Source organism: Lemur catta, chromosome 7 (assembly GCF_020740605.2).
Source record: "Lemur catta isolate mLemCat1 chromosome 7, mLemCat1.pri, whole genome shotgun sequence".
NCBI lineage: Eukaryota > Metazoa > Chordata > Mammalia > Primates > Lemuridae > Lemur > Lemur catta.
Window position 1 is genome coordinate 24,657,842 of NC_059134.1, and position 17,704 is coordinate 24,675,545.

A 17,704-nucleotide genomic window follows, 5' to 3' on the forward strand; every position below is an offset into this window, starting at 1 on the left:
AAAATTACCTGTTTCTGTGTTTAGCCCCTGTCTCCCAGTTGGATCAAGCTTTTTTCCCCTAATCATCTTAGAAAAATGTTTTGTGTTTCTCTTCCTAGTTGATGTGAATATTGTGTTGTTCCTGCCCGGTTGCATCTGAGTTAGATGCTTGATGGCGAATACCATAGGAAGGACTCAGCACTCAGTTTTAAACACACAGCAGCTTCCATAGAATTCAGGCCGGGAGGAGTTCAACCTGTAGGTCACACTATACATGGGACTGTCATAAATTAAAAAATTAAAACCACCTTAGAATGAGAAATGAATAGCTATAGGGCCAAATTCTGAAACACATTTAAAAATCCTTTCATAAGAATGAAGTAGGTCATTTCTAAATGAGTTTTCCTCTTTTCTAAAGTACGCACCCAATTAAATATTTTGTGTTCCTTGGAAAAGAAAATAGCAAAATTTTTTTCTTATTGGTGTCTAAGCACTCAAAAAGCAATATACCTTGGAGAAAATGATTCCTGCCCCCAGGCCTACGTTATTATTTTTGTTTTCATAGTCTGATGTCATAAGCTTTTTGTGTGTGTAATGTGGATGAGATTACTTAAATAAAGAAGGTGGGCATAGCCCCTATCCTTCAGTGATATTTATAGAATATGCCAAATTGGGGAAACTCGACACCAGAGCACACGTTCTCAGTTTCTTAGGTACGAAGGAAAGTAGTACACCTGTGCTTAAGACCAAATCTGTGGCTTGATCATCTAAATTATAGTAGAGAGCTTTTATAATTATAATAGAGAGCTGCACATAGAGCTGTCTGTTCCCTAGGATCTTAGCTTCATAAGCCCTACTCTGTGCTGTTCATAGTTGCGTGGTGCAAGGGCTGGTCTGAATTTAGCCATACATTTAACAAATATTGGGCACCCATAATATGTACAGCGCTGTGCTAGTGCCTATGGAGACAAAAGTCTCTCTGAACCCCTTAAAATATGGTTGAAGAAATGGGTTATACACATTAGAACTCAGTAGGAGATACTGCGCAGTTGGGGAGATTCAGTGACACAGGCAGAGGGTGCCACTGAAAACTCAGAAGAGCATCACAGTGGACTTTGGTCTGTTGCATCAAAGATGGGTAGAATACAGATAAGAGAGGATGGCATTTTGGAAATCAAGCATGAAAGTCCAACATTACTTCAAGCATCTATCTTCAGTGTGTTTGTGTATTTGCATGTATTTATGTTCTAGGCATAGATTAAGCCACTGTTGCTAGGAAATATACATCTTCATCCTAGAATGTTTACTAAATTGCCTTTTTTCTAGAGTTGGCATCTACTCCATTGAGACTGTTTTTCATTTGTCATGTATTGAATGCTTACTGATATGGCAGTATGCCTGGTGACAAGAATATTATTGGGGCACTAGTAACCACTCCTGAGCCACCTTTGGTATAATGAGACACCTTTTCAAGTTTTTGCTCTAAACAATGCATGTCCATTTTTTTCCATACTATCTTGTCTACATTTTTATTTTGCTGATGGTGCTAAACCTATTACAAATAGCATCATAGCCAACCAGCCTTTGGCCCATATTCATTCAGGAGGGAATGGAAGAAGTTAGAATAGAATACTACAGTGATGAAGGTCACCTGATTCCATATTTTTTAAAAAAAGAATGAGAGACGGAACATGAGTGAGATTTTTTCCTAGTGCTTCTATCATAATTTCCATAATTTTATGCCCTTTATTTTAAAAATAATCCTGGAGATAAAGATGTGACATATTTCCATACTAAAGATCTATCAACAATGCAAATAAATAATATCATGAGGACAGTTTTCTCAGGATTAGAAAAAGATACTTGGAGCTGTCTTGGTAGTGGGATATAAAGGACTTGGCAGGAAGGACCCAGCCCTCCTGTATGTAACACAAGAATGAATATTTGCTAGGACTTAGGGAGCCTCTTCCCTCTCTCAATCACCACCCTCCTTGCAACACCCGCTTTTCCTCCCTTCCCCTGTGCCTTCCCCCTCTCTGTCCCTTCTTCCACCTGTATTCACTGGCAACATGATACAGGAATTGTTTTCCTTGTTAAATGAAACCACTATACAGATCCTATTATTTTGCAGAACATCTGGTTTGCAAATGAAAAGATCTCAGGGGCACAGCAGCACTAGTGAACAATTCTGAAGAAGCTTTTAACAAAACTTGAAATTGCTTAACCAAAAAAAAAAATCAACTCCCCTTCCTGCTGTTGTGTGGCATGCAATCTCTTCGCTCATAGGGGAGATGACATTAAAAAGTAAAAAAGAGCTTTATTAGAGCTCTCCTATTTGAGCCTTTTACCTTTAGTTCTGTTCCTATCCACTTATACCATCCCCAAGAAACGAGAGTTTAATTAAAGAATAACATAGATGGAAAGAAAATTAACCAGGAAACCTGTAGAAAATAAATTTCAGAGTTTAATTTTCCAGCACTTATTTTTGCTTTCAATAGATTTCAAATAAGTTGAAAGAAAAAGGGGGAAAAAACTCCTATATTTAATATATATCGGCCAGCACAGCACAACTATGAAAATAAAATTGTCAGGGGAATTCCTTGCCTGCCCTAGTGTCTAGATTTAAAGCACCTCCATAACACAACCTGAAGGGGAATTCAATTAAGAAAACCCATTGGCTTCTTATTGACTTTAGTTAAGGAAATAAACTGGGGGAAAGTATATTAAAATATGTCTGGACTGCTTAGTATGCTTTCATTTAAGCTTATGACAATCAAAATGGGAGAATTTAAATTCTTTACAATTAAACTCTGCTTTTGAGTAGATTGGGTTCTGTGGGTTATTACACCATGCATTTTTTAACGTACACCCTACTCACACACACACCCCAAAACACAGTCTCGCCGTGAATCTGTGCACTGTCAAGTAGAAACACCACAGATCAATTGGGGAAGAAAAAGTATTTTAGGTTGTGAATTTAATTTTGTTCTAGGATTTTCATTTTCATTTATGGCACCCGTTGTGTTTGAAACCATGGACCAATTTATGGATTAGTTTTAAACCCCCAGTCTGTCACACTCAATGAACAATTCTAAGTTGGAGAGAATCCATATGAAAGGATTAGAATATGCCACAGTGGAGCTTACACATGACTGTTTCAACTAAATATTGCCCAGCTGCCTCCTGTGCAGTCTTTTTTTTTTAATTTTTTTTTTCCTACTTGGTTAAATGGCTAACATCTCTAATTTTACACATTGTCGGACCTTTTTCATTTCGTAAATATGTTGTAACATGAAATGTAGGTGATGTGTCATTTATTCAAGATAGAATGCCATAAAGTTTTTGTAGGATTGGGAGACTAAGAAGTCAATATTGAGAAAAATGTGCATCTTTCCAATAACAGTGCAGGGCCCTTCCTTGGATACCTTGTTTGATTATACTCATAAAACAGCCAGAGAGTGACTATTAAGATCGTACACACTTACTGGATTTTCAAGAACATGGGATTGGTTTTTTTTTTTTGCCCATATAAAATAAATGTACAATAAATTTGCCCTCATTGTAATTAAAATGAAAATAGAGACAGTGTCTTAGATGGGCCTTTTAAATTTCATAACCCAACACTACTATACGTCCAGCTTAACTTTTTGTGACTTATTTTTCTCAGGCCTAGCTCACAGGTGATTTTTTTAAGGCAGCGACAAAATGAGTTTTAAAAAAGCCTTTTGTTAGGGCAATTAGACACTCTCATTTTTCAAGCTGATTACAGCATTTATCACTTACATTGGAAATTTAGTGTTTGCATTTTGCCTATGCACTTAGAATGTTATCAAACAATATGGTGACCCCACAAGTTGATTCACAGGGTGGGCTTGCACGTTTCTCCAGTCTTCTGATTAAGATACCCTAATACATGCTACTTCACAGAGTTGCACTCACTCCAGAGCCAGGGTGTCTGTGGTTTCTGCATGAAGTCATAATGCAATTATGAAGGAGAATTAGATTCTGTCATAGTGCTCTCCTGAGGGGAGCACAAAGTCACTTCTAAAGAATTTTTTCTTAATTCTTTATTTGAAATAGCCTCTGTTCAAGTAGCATACCAGATGCTCTTAGAGAAATGGAGTCAGTGACTCCCCAGATACACCCTTGTTCCAAACGTTGTAGCCAACCTGCATTTCTGCTCCAGTCTCCTGCCCCATTGCTGATCATGGTTTTGCCATTTCCAGCTGCAGTAACCATGTTGTTTGACTTGAACATGTGTTTGCTTTTAATTGCTTTAGAATGTGTTTTTCCTTCTCAACATCCCTTTTTCCTCCCCTTTTGGGTGCAATTGATGGATTTCCCATCCCCAGAATGGGGTAGCAAGATGCACTGTGAATTTCCTTTCATTGATTTTCTAGTACCTACATAGGAGCTGACGCATAGCTTCACTTGGTTTAATTTCATCTTAAAGCTGACATTATGTTGTGATGTAGGAAGACAGTAAATTGGGGTCATTGGTTAATGTTCAGATATTATTTTGGGGGACTCTAACTCTTAGGTTTTACTCTACCTCCTTTCTTTCATTTTATACTAATTATTTAGCTGGTGAAAATATGGCATATTAGAAGTACTACTACAAAAATAATGAGCCAAAGTGTTTATTGCTTTTTTTTTTCCATTTTGGAAAGGAGCCAATGCCTAGCCCTAAAATGTATTAACATGCATATAAGTGTTTCTGTACAAATGTGCACTTGATTTTGTCCCGCAAATTGAAAGTACTGCAAACTAATGCTGAACTTGGATGCTTCAACTAAGATGTGTCATCTGTGTCAGGACAATCTGGAGGTTCTGGTATAGAGTGTCTTTCAAATGTACAATTTTCTGTATTGTTTTTTACTGCTATTTTATGCACACAGACTTGACTTGTAAGTATCTTGTTCTTATGCAGTGTATTTTATGTTTTCTTTCCTTCATCTATTCTTCGGAAATTCAGCTCAGTTATATTAAGCTGCATTGGCCTTTCAGATTTCTGGTTAACTCTTGGCTCCTTAGAAGAGTTCTAATTTTTGATGGTACACGATCCTGAGGAAAGCATGCCAACTGAAGGGGAACGCCGGTGTGAATTCATGTGTCATATTTATAAATCAGAAGCACCAGGCTCATTTGACCAAATAAAAGTTATGTTTGAAGTTCCAGTGCATTTAAACATTGCCTGTGTCAAGTCTGAACAAGTCTTTTGGAGTCTCCAGAACTCATGAAAACAGTTACCAGCTAAATAGCTACATTATTTTAAAAAAATAAATAAACAAAGGACAGGGAACTACTTGAAGTTTTAACCCAGAATCCCACTTCAGCCACCAGCTTTTGTCTGGAGATGACTAGCTCTTGTCTACGTATCAGCATTCCTTTCTTGCCAGAAGGGGAGAGTAGAAAGAGCACACTTGAGAGGTGTAGAACTGAAAATGAAAGCATGGCCAGGTGGGCTGTCGTTGGAATGAAGTTGGTTGACAAGAAGAGTGGTGTTAAAACGACTCTGGAAAAAGAATCTCATCCTGCATTTTGTTAGATATTTATCCCATTCCTCTCTAGCCAAAAAGTAAAGAGAAAATTCCTCCAGCCCCTTGGAAGAATTTTCTGTGAAGAGGAGCCAGTACAGAGGCCTGGTTTAGAAACCTGGTAGAAGAAGGAGAAAACTTGAACAGCATCAGAAATAGAAGAACAAAGAGACAAACAACATTTTCTTCCATAGCAAGTTCATCTAGCAAGGAAAAAAATAACCGCACTATCTCCCAATCCAGCCGCGAAGACAGGACACCTGGCAGCTCACAATGGTGAACGTGGCTCTGAACTGTGAGCAAAGGGACGGCTGGATACTTAAATTTTTGGAATGTCGTATGATTAGAAGTAGCACTTGGCAGATTGTGTGGACTTGGATGTTCTCATGAAAGGTTCTGCTTTTAGATGGTAACAGTAAGAGCTGCAGAGTGAAAAATGGATGTGTGTGTGTGTGTGTGTGTGTACAGAAACTAATCTGTGAAAACCTTGAACATGTTCATTGCCATGGCCTCCCAGTTAATTGAACTTTCCAGCTAAACTCTGCTGAAATCATACACTGAATGGAAAACTTAAACCTGTGTGTTCATCTACAGGCATCTGAGCGTAAGCAGTAAAAGGATCCTAAAAGTGCGATTTGATTCAGTGATGCTTAATTGGCAGCCAAGAAGCCCAAGAGCCTGGGTGTATTGGGTTAAAACAAAGGCAATGTTTGAATGTATGAATCCATTGTTTAACCAGCCTTCCGACTGAGCTTTTCTGTCGCAGTCCTGAGCCTCGATGCGTTATGAGCCATCTACCAGCCACTGAGTTTGCACTGGTGTTTCTCATCACTTTGCATGTTCCCTGACTATTGACTAGCAAATATATGTGTCCTGGCAAGACCCCCAGAACCAAAGAATTTACTGTTTTCCTCACTGGCTCGCAGCTTTGAGCTCAAGGCATGTCTTAAAACAGTGCAACTCACTTCAAATGCTTTTTGCTTTTCATTTATTATTGCTTGTCACGCGATGTTCTTTGAAAGCTTGCTCATATATTATCTGTTCCATTTTTTTCCATTTTCCCTTTTTTTGCATGCCGTTCCTCCTGTTTCTTCCCTTCCTCCAATCCTCTGTTCCCGTCTGTAGACACAACGGCGACGACAGAACCAGCAGTTCACGGTTGGTATCACATTACTGTTTATCTACTTTCTCAGCGCTGCTGAGAGGCAAGGCAAGCCTGGGAAAAAGAGAAATGTAGTCTTCAAGGGAAATCATGTTTCAAGTAGACTGATCTCATAAATATACTATAATTTTTTAAGGCTTGAAAGGGTGTCACGTCTTGTCATTTCTGTTGTGAGTTCAGTGGCCAATGGTTGCAGTCTGAGACGAGGCCTCCTCCTCACCAGCCGGCTGGAAGTGCAGGAGTTTCAGTTGTACACAGTCCTCCTGATAAAAGTCCACCAAACCTTGAATGAGACTTCAAAAAACCAATATTTGCCTAAAAACCGCAGCATCTGAATTAAAGGCCCAATTGCTTTTTTTGCTTATAATAGGCTATGGGCCCAGATAAATTTTAAAGAGGAGTCCTGTGTGTCCTCAGCTTAGTAAAGTTGAGATGGAAGGGTAGGTAGGTCAGGGAGGAAGGTTCCTGCTTAAATGTATGAGGTGGTGATGAGGAGGAGTCATTGCTCTTCTTTAGAAAGGTCATGACTGTAATTACATTCCTAATCATACTTACCCCACCAGCCCTCACCGGTTCACTCTTAATTTCTATATGTTCATAGAAATTTATGCTCACATTTGGCAGGAAATGTCTCCAAACCAAGGATGATACTATGTGTCAATTTTAACAGCCATTAACTAGGACTTTTTTTTTTTTAAGTCATTGGTATGTGGATGTCTTATAGGCAAAACAGTAAAAAGTTGGTTAAATCTTTAACCAAAAGGTGATAAAAACTAAGTGAACAGAGTTCAGGAGGGGCATTAGGAAATATGATCTCCTTGTCCCATCTCACCAACGACTTACGGGACTGGAATAAGTCTATTAACTTTTCCATGTCTCTCCAAACAGAAAATGAGAATCATGTTTCACCTGTACATTACTTTATTGCGTAGCTCAAATCTAACCCTGATAAGATTGTGCCTAGACAAAGATATGTTAGTTTTAAAATGGGCTGAATTTTAATAATTGAATCCGAGGGAATTGTTAGGTAAAGGGCCTACTTTAATCACTTGGCATGTTGTTGTACAGGGTGGAAATCTATCATTTAAATGACAAGAGGTGATCAGCCAACCTTGTAGTGTTAATTCAACTTTTAGAGAAACATCTCCCAGCACAGACTGACTTCCTTAAAGAGACCTACATTTGATGACTTACCAGTTGGAAATCTCTAAGCCAAACCTGCCCTGTGGGCGCTGTCCTTGAAGGTTAGGCCTGGATGCTTGGCAGATCACCCCATGTTTGGACTTTCCTGTGAGGAGTTCTGAAAAAGCAAAACAAATTTAGCTACTGAATGATATATCTATCCCTCCCTTCCTCACTCCCACTTCATTCTGCCCTTTCCTGTCATCGGCAGCAAAGGGAAAAGTTCATGAAATTAGTTAAAGGGGCCAGGTACACTGACAATCATGAGAAATCAATTAGGCGTAAAACTTGCACTTTCTAAGGCAACGCCCCACAGTACTTGCTACATGGCAGGCATTGCACTCCATTAAGCTTAGTCGTTTGTAGGTTTCATCATTAATTGAGCACCGCCTGACTTTTATCGATTATTCTCAGAGGGTTATTTTTAATGTAATTTGAGAGATTTTCGCTCTATTCTTTTTAAGATACTTTAAGTTCTGAGCTTCCTCTAATTAACTACAGGGTCAAATGTAACCATGAGATTCCTGAATTCTGTGAGATCTTTGAAGAAATATTGATCATTTATCTCCTAAGGCTCCAGAGTTCTATTTTCCAGGTCCCTTCAATAAAATTCATGTACTTACGTGACTCTAGTGGATTAGGTCTTAGAGTTGGTTGGAGTATTCAAAGTAGGAAATTTGTCCCCTAATCTAAGAAATGAGAATCTAATTTAGGAGCCGATGCTGCCTTTAGGGTAGTATTTTTAATCAACTCTTTCTCTTCGGAGAAAGAGAAAGGGAAGGTGCTTTCCTTCTGTGGGATAATAAAGAGACATTTGCAGAAGGACTTTATAGCATTCCTGTGGCAGGACATAGAGATGTTTATGTACTGTGAGAAGCAACTGCCATCTTATTAGTTTGGGGACAATGTTTAAGCCAGTGATAACTTCAGTAGGATGTTATTGACTGGCAGTGCATGAAAAATATACCTAAAGCCAGGAAATTGGGAGTGGGGGTGAATAGAAAGTAAGAATAGCCTTACGGTATTTTATTTATATAAAATATGTGTGTGTATATACATATGAATATATGTCATACTTTAAGGTGGACTCCTTAACAGCAGAGAAACAGAGAAGTGCTGGATAATCCAGGCTGATCCCTGTATCATGCATTTATAAATAAACTCTTCAATTTGTCCAGAATCTTCAGAGCATCTTCACAAAGGGCTCCAAACACTATTTTGAACAACACACTGTCTAGCCCACAGCCAAAAGCTTTAATGAAAGCCAGAGTAATATCTAAAATTTTACTTGACATGGGCAAAACTTGCCAGGTCAATCGTCAGGGTAGAGAAAGTAATATAATAGAACATGGTGGAAATTACAAAGCAGAGGACCAAATTTCCAAAAAGATGAAGATATAGAACTGATCGTATTCTAGTGAATTGTAGCTGAAAACCCAACTTCTTCAGTACCGCAACCATTTCACTAGACTCATTTGAGAATAATCTTGAGATGTTCGCTATGGCAACCTGGGCCTAGAAAAATGTTGTTAAGTGGTTTGATGACTTAGCAACTTAAATGACAAGACATACTAGGTTAACCAGCTGTGACCATTTTACTGGTTTTCAATTTTCATACTGGATTTCCTTCCATATTTCTCTTGTCTTTCATAAAATGAAGAAGAAAAATAATAATGTTTTTTAAAGCTTTCCCTTTGAAGACTCATTAAAATATTTTATTCAAGCTTGTGTTGCTAGAGTATGTATGAAGTTTATACCAGTTGTTTATGTGTGTTGACCATTTGTTCTTACCAATACCTGACTGGAATAAGCATGTATTGGAAGGTTAGAAGTGCATGGGCATGATTGAAAATCAAATGGATTTTCTCCAAAAAAAAAAAGCCAAACAACAATTGTCCACAATGTGTTTTTAAGGATCTAATTGATAGTAAAGATATATGTGAGTGTAAGAATGGGATTTTTAGACTAGGCTGACACAAGGGATCTTCTTTAAATAAGGATCTTGAGCATTTGTGTTTTTGGAGCTCATCCTTAAGGCCTGGACAGGAAGAATCCTGTGTTATGTGTGCATGTTGAGCAATGCAAAAAACACTCTGCCAAATCCTGATACCACTTGGTCTGAAATTGATGGCAGAAATGCATGAGTGATTTAACGCACGGATGATGTAGTTGTTACGATTATTGATGTGTGGGTGCGTGTGATGGTTTTTGTTTGTTTGTTCAGATGTGGGCGCTCTCTGTGTCTTGTGCCTTGTTCCTTTTCTGCCCTGTGTGTACCCTGTCCCTTTCCCCACCCTCCTCCCCCATGTGAGGGGTCGGGTGACAGCATGCCCTTGGTCTGGAATAGTGCTTGTGCTTTTGCTGCACTGCAGTCAGCTGGCTTCCTCTGGGTTTGAGGTCTCTCTCTCTCTCTCTCTCTCTCTCTCTCTCTCTCTCTCTCTCTCTCTCTCTCTCTCCCCTCCCCGCCCCACCCATTTTATTATTTTCAAGTCTACCTGCCTTCTTGCTTTTTCTACCTCTTAATAAAGGCTGATGATCTCATGAATTTTAATATCCCAAATGAGTTTTTAAACAGTTCTTAATTCATTATGTATTTGTGGTAAGACTCAAACTGGGAACCCCTCTGAAGAATGATTTTTCATTTTCAGTTTTGGTTTTGAAATGTTTGGCCTGTGCCGGCTACCTGCTCATGCCCCAAACTGCCGTCCTCAGTGAACTGCCCTGTGGATCTCCCTTTTTCTGACTAATTTATCAATACTGCAAAGCACGATAGAATTCTAAAAGCACATGAGATTTTTCTTATCTTACTTTATATTCAGTTGTGGGGAAATTCTTAAGCCCGTTGTAAAGGACAACAAACAGCCAGCAGTGCGCATTATTACAACCGCTATGTCCACCATCTGTGTATGTACCTCTATGTACATCTCTCTGTGTGAGTACATAACAGTGGCATTCAAAGGCTGTCATTCAGTCAAGGGACTCTGCAGACATTGTATGTTCTACACAAGAAAAAATCTAAAGAGGTTTACAAATGGCTGCAGGACCTGAAGATTGTGTTTCAGCCTTGATATGCAGTTTGGAAACAATGTGCTACTGTTTAACGGCGTGAACCAAATTTCTGCTAATGGGAAGAAGGGAAAAACTCTCCACAAAAGCTGACAAAGCAGGAAGAACAGGATGACTGAGTTTTTAGATTAAAACTACCAGGGGCCTCTGAACTCATGGCTGGTGGTGGAAGTAACAGTTTCCATAATATGGCCAAGTGATCAGATGTATGCTGCTTAGGTAAGAGAGAGACCATCGCCTACTTTGTTTTTCATAATGGGAACGATACTAGGGCCAGTGGGCTACGTTTTTGTTTTCTAAAGGTTTTATTTGATCATTCTATTTTGAAATTTTCTGAAAAATGTAGCAATACCCTGATGAACTGAACCCATAAGCACTTAAATTTTACTTGACCTTGAATTTATTTAAATGTCTCTAGGATTTATCATTTTTGATTTTTTGAGGTTTTTCCTTACCCTGGTTTAAAATTGCTACATCATACCACTTTTAGCAGCCAGCAATTACTGTTGAAAAGGAGGAATCACAACTGCAAAAGCACTATCTGAGAAGGCTTAGGGTATGCTACAGCACATGGTACCACCATGAAAAGGTGAAATACACGTCTCTGTAGAAGAGACCGTGCATATATTAAATTATCATGATTGCACCTTAGGACTTTATTAATTGCTCAAGAAAATTCCATATGGACAAAAAAGTAAACTTTCTTTTGTTTAACAAAGTTTAAAGAAATTTGTTGAATACATTTGAATTAGAAGTGGCTAGAAAGGGCTTTAATGGATGATATGAAAGTTTAAAGAGAAGAACCAAGAAGTTATTTCCCACTTATTGTTAAATTGTGAAGTTTCCTTTTGAAGAATGTTCTCTGCTTCATAAAATGCATCTTTGTCTTTTTCTTTGAGAAAATGAGAAGTGTATAAGTTTTAACATGAAAGAAAATACCTAAGCCAAAGCAATTTTAGGAGGTAAATTTTGCTTGTCCTCACTTACACACTTGTGCCTCAGTCAATTCTTCCTAATTATATTTATTCAGAAATTATCCAAGTATGGCAGAGCACTATAGATTCAGATAATACAATAGTACTACAAAAACAAATTTAACACTGCTAGCCTAGATGGCTTCCTGCTTTAGAACATAATCTGAACGGTAGATTCCAGATGATTTGGTATATTTTAAAGTTTATACCGTTAAAAATGACAGTCTCAGCTTTAATGAGGTGTATATCAACTGTCTGTTGCTTTTTAATGGAAAACTTTGCATATCAATGGTATTTCATAAACATATTTGTCTTTATTTTTTAAAATTAGCTTTCTAATGCCCTCCACAAGGAAATAAGCCTTTAGCAGTGAAGCTGCCTACTTGAAACATCCTTGTTTAATATGGTTCAGTGGGCACCAAGCACGGCTATAGAACACTTTGATATTCATTGGGCCACACAGAAGTGAGGGATTAGCCTTCTGAGAACTGCAAATTCATAATTAACTACAGAGAAGTACTTTTTGTTGCCCATTTATAACAGTTATTCAAATAATTGTATTCATCAGTCTTTATACGATGGATAACGCCAATTAGCAATAGGAACACTGTCAACCAATCAGATTTCAGAACAAATGGATAGCATCCCTACTCAGTTGCCTCTGTAACTTATTGCATTGCTCACTGCTTTCCCTGTAGTTGCCTAAATCCATGTTTGGGAACACCTGTGGATTCAAAGTCTTCCCATCTTTAATTGGCTACCTGCCCTTGAGTATTGGCACCCAAGTGTCCTGGTGGAAATTCTTTTTCCTGAAGAGCTGATGGTGTGACAGCCTCCTTTCAAAGAATCAATCTGACTATCAATATTCATTCAGCTTCTTTATAAAGCATCTTACAAAATGAAAAGTTTAGTGATCATTTGCACATAATTGTTTTGGTTAATTTGGGTTTTTTTAAATAGTCCAATCAGTTTGACGTTACTTGTTTCTAGAGCATTTGTTTTGGTTGCTTTTATGCTCTGTTTGAGCATTACTCCCAAATTATTAATTCAGCAAATACTTACTGAGAATATTCTTTGTACATGGCTGTTGGAGAAGGGAAAGACACAAAAATAAACAACACTTGCTTCTGGCTTCAAAGACCTTTCTGTTGAATAGGTCCACAAACAACTTCAAAAGTGACAAATTTCATTAGAGAGGTTGTGTGAATTAGAGGACTTGGCACAGTCACCTAGGACCTCGAGCAGAACAGCAAAGAACAAGTAAAGGCTGCCTTGACTGTCTTAACAACATTTTGTGTTGTTTAATAAACATCACTGAAGGGTCAGCCCGCAAATAAAGCATGAGGAAATGGAAGCCATCTCCTGCCCGAGCCTCCCATTGTTTATCTACTTCCCTCTTCACCTCTTTAATTCAAATCAGAGCTAGCTGAGAACCATCTTAGCTGGCCAGCATTGGGGTTGACTCGGATATAGGCATTTCAAGTCCCTGCTTGATTACCTCCTGGCCTAACTGCTTTTTCAGCTTTGAGGGTTTTCTTTTTCAGGAATATCATTGATTTATGAAATTCTCCTTTTTAAAAAATCATTTTGTGAATCAGATTTTCTGATGAAGGCATAACCTGTAATCTGCAGTTAGCAGATGCTGTACCATTTTGAAATACGTGGTCCAAGATCATCATAAATTGATAATAAACTGTGTTTGTCAGTTTTGGCAAAGGATTTCAATTTACAGTAAAATGTGAACTAAAACGTACATACATCAGTATGTAGCATCTAAATACATTTGTATTTAAAAGATATATCAGAGCATCGACAGCTAACAATCAGGCTTTATTGATTTTTTTCTTTTTGCATGCTGTTATGAATGAGTGATTTTAAGCATTCACCTTCATGTTTCATGTGCTTTGAACGGTGGAGACTGAGGAATCTTTCTGCCTCGATTGAGTATTAATAACAAAATTATATAATTGAAGAAATGTACTTACGGATTAATACATTCAAGCTATCCAAAAACAGAGAGAGATAGCAAGAGATTTGGCTCATGTTTTTTAAGCAATTCATCCTCAGTTCTTAAGTGTTTTGTTTATGTCCCTCGAGGAATGAAAAGAAAAACGATTTGTTTTTACTTGTAAGGCCTTACTCAGTTGCCCAATTCCGCAGAAGAACTGGACAGTGAGGACCTCTCAGGTAAGGGCTAGTCATTAGGTAAGGCACTGCGGTGTCCAACCTGTGGGTGCTCCATCCACTTCTACCAAATGGCCATCCAGTTTGCTGAGCAATCCGTTAGCAAGTATGGATTTTGAGACTAACACAAAACAAATTTTTATCAACACTTTCTTCCTCCCCACTCACCCACCCACCTTTCTTCCCTGTACTAGTAATATTTATATTTCGGATTGGGGCCAATCAATGTTATTAATGCAGTAGAGGTTAAGTTACCTTTGGGATTGTACTAAAACCACTCTGGTGTTCAATGACTTAAAATAATATTTACATCCTAGATACATAACGGGTCAGGAGAAATTTTGTTGCATTAGGAAGCAGTTTATGGATGTTGGATTATGTGACAAGATCTTTAAAAAAAAAAACAAACAACTAATATAGACTGTCTACTTCTGTGGAATAGACTAGAAAAGCCATGTTATAGTTATCTTAGAAGTAGGGGGTGGGGAAGGGCAGAGAGGAAGGGGGGCAATTGTTTTGTCACACACCATGATGTAAACTAATTATCCACCTCAGACCTTTTTCACAGCACACTGAGCTCTTGCAAAAGTAGGTTTCATGCTTGATTCCAGGATTTAGGTGTTACTAATCCAGAATAAGAAGCATATCCTAAAAAGGAGGGAGGGAGGAGATTTAAAGTGGTCAGAGCTAAACAGTTATATGAGCTCCTGTGATGTTGTGGAACTTCACTGCCAACCAGCTACATGCAGCTTCTTAAACATTTCCATCAGTAGCTTAATAAACGAGTAAGCAAGGCCCCTTCCTTGTCATTGCAATAGAGAAACTAAGCCCCAGGACTGTCAATTCTTATGAAGCCCATTGGAAAGAAAAGTTACATACTGCCCCTTCCCAGAGAGTTTCCACGGAAGCTCCCAGGAATAGTGGGTGGTTGAGGTGCAGTCTTATCCAGTGAGAAAATAAGGTAGTCCTGCCCAGTTTTTCAAGATTGCATAGATTTATTGCCTACTGTGTGCTTCTGTCAAACCTCAGAGATACTGTCACTTTCTATTAGGTAGCCTGTCCCAGTTTGAGTTTAGCTGTTAGATTTTTCTAGCATAGAAACTCCAGGAGGCCATGTTGGTTTTGCTCACTGCTGTATACCTGCCATGTGCTAGCACCCAGTTGACACTTGTTGGATGAATGAATGAATTTCCAAATCAATGAATTTAGATAAATAAATAGAAGAGTAGAAAGATAGCCAGCCCATCAAGGGAGTGTTTCATTTTTGCCTCTTATTTGTGGGTGGAGAAGTCCTTCTCCCTGCTTAAAATGTAATGCTGGAAATAAGCAATTTCTGCTGGGCATCCTAGTGGTAGACAGTCTCAGTTCTGACACTGACTCTAAATAAAATAACTCTGACACAGTGGCCCTGGCGATTGGATCTTCTCAAGGATCCTAAGGAAGCTCGTGGGTTGGGTTGACCCTGATTCCTCTTGGCATATTCGCCAGGCAAGGATCACTCAGGTATGCCGAAGTAATCTTTCTCCTCTTTAGGAAAATGTGACTAAATCAGCCATCCACCCCTGCCACCAGCATCATCAATTAGGAGTACTCCAGGTCTCAGCACTGCACCATGTCAGATGGGTCCCTGCCACAGTTCTATCAATCACCCAAGTCAGGAGCAATAAACCAACAACTGTTTGTGTTCATAATAATTCAGTTAAATTAATAATTACGTTGCCCCCCTCCTCCACTCCCTCCAGGAACAGTGCAGTCATAGATTGCTCAGGAGCCGTAAGTCATGTAGAACACTGATGAACTATCAGGCTGGGGCTGGGCTGCCTTTGCATCTGGTTTGATGAACTAATCAAAAACTGATTAGCACCTTTGTTCAAAGGGGATGCTGATTAATCAATTACTATTGATTGTGAGCTTGGCTTCCCTTGGCAGCAAAGAGACATCTGAAGGGAAAAAAAAACAACCAATAAAAATTGAGCAGCTGTCATAGTGTTTAAATTTATTAAAACAAAATACATTATTTTTTATGAAGCTGTCTTGAAATGGGTCACTGAAGGGGAGCATATTGATTGAGAAAGGATGAACTTCTCAAATTCTGTAGCCTAGAGACTGAATTCAATTATAATACAAGACAAACAGGTTAACACCCGTCTTAAACAGTCCATCAATAAATTAGAGTAGGTGTTGCACATTTAATGCTAAACTGTGGTAATGAATAACATTATCGTCCATTCCCTCCTGCGTCAGGGTAGAAACTTCATCCTTTCCATATTATGGGTAAGTGTTCTGTAGTGAATTTCCTTCCAAATAATGATGGTCTGCCTTTGACTTGCCCCCGCTCTCCCCGCTGCCCCGCTTCCCCCCTTCACCAGCGCCACCTCCGTTAATGACAATTTCATAAGCAACATATGGTGCTCCATCCTCACCCAGCAAAGCAAGTCGCCCAGCTGATCCTCCTCTTTAATCTGCATTAAAAAATTATGCTTGCGTGTAGTTCACTGATTTAATTATTGGCAGACCTCGGGAGCTTATCCAGTTCGACTTTGAACCTTTTCATTTACTTTTTGGGTGTTAACTTTATTGATGATGGATCCACAAGAGTTTTGAATTGTTTTATCAATTACATCTGCCGTTTCCAGGTGACAGCTGGTGGTTATTGCCACCCATGTGGAATAGAATAGCTTTAAGCATATTTATCCTTCTATTTTATTTTAAAACTTTTAAAAAATGTCTCCAACTGCCTCCATCCATCCAGCAGTGGAGGGGCCTTGGAGACCTGTATAGTGGAGTGAGGTGGCAAATACACAGCATGGCAGAAAATGGCCCTCCGGAACAATCCAAGCAACCCATCAGTCTTCTGCTTTTGAAGCAAAGGCGCGGACAATAAATTCCAGAGCTGTCATGATTCTCCAAAACACATTTTCAACTCTTGCCCTACAAATGAGAAGATGATCTGGAAAAACCCTGCGCCATCTCCCTCACAATGTGCAAAAAAGTGTGGGTGGAGACCAAATTCTAAATGGCTTTGATAACCCTTGCCTAAATGTCAAGGAGGAATCTAGGTGAACCAACTACAGTCTCCTAAGTGGATTACACGAGAGACATGGCTTCAGTATATAGTCTAAATTTAGATAACAGAAGCACTTAAAGGCCCTTCAATCCAGATTATCAGTCCGGGAGTGGATTATATGGCCATCTGGTTACTGAGAATGTAAGGTCCTGGCTGCACTTGCTTGAAATGTGTGTGAGAAGCTGTCGGTAGCCATAACATTAAGCAAAAACTCTTCCCTTGCCGACCCCCACATAGATTTGGCAAACAGGCTATTTCATTCTTTTGGTAGACTGACAATAATGATAATAAAGAAAACATTAAAAACCAGGTGGGCTGCATGGATCCATTTAAGGGTATGGCCCATAAACCTAAAGGTGTGGTGTGATTTAGTTTGTATTGTACAGTTATAGCTTACAAAGCTCTTTCACACATATTGTCTCATTGAATAATGAATATCTCTCATTATTCATCCAACAAAATTATTTTTGAGCTTCTTGGGCTGGGCACCAGGGATGCAGCAGTGAGCAAGGCCGGGTGGGAGCCGGAGCTGCTGTGGACTTCACGCTCCCCG

The 17,704-nt window shown here is 38.9% G+C and overlaps 1 protein-coding gene across 3 annotated transcripts in view; it reads left to right on the forward strand.

Annotated features, from left to right (window-relative positions):
* The window catches only part of CADM1 (cell adhesion molecule 1), a 320,248-nt gene that overhangs the window by 284,890 nt on the left and 17,654 nt on the right, over nucleotides 1-17,704 (forward strand). Inside the window, exon 9 of one of the 3 annotated variants that reach the window (XM_045556517.1) lies at nucleotides 6,642-6,674. The exons of the other annotated variants lie outside the window; for them this stretch is intronic. Coding sequence (XP_045412473.1) covers nucleotides 6,642-6,674 — 33 coding nt within the window. The remainder of the gene's footprint in view (nucleotides 1-6,641; nucleotides 6,675-17,704) is intronic. 3 annotated transcript variants of the gene reach the window in all.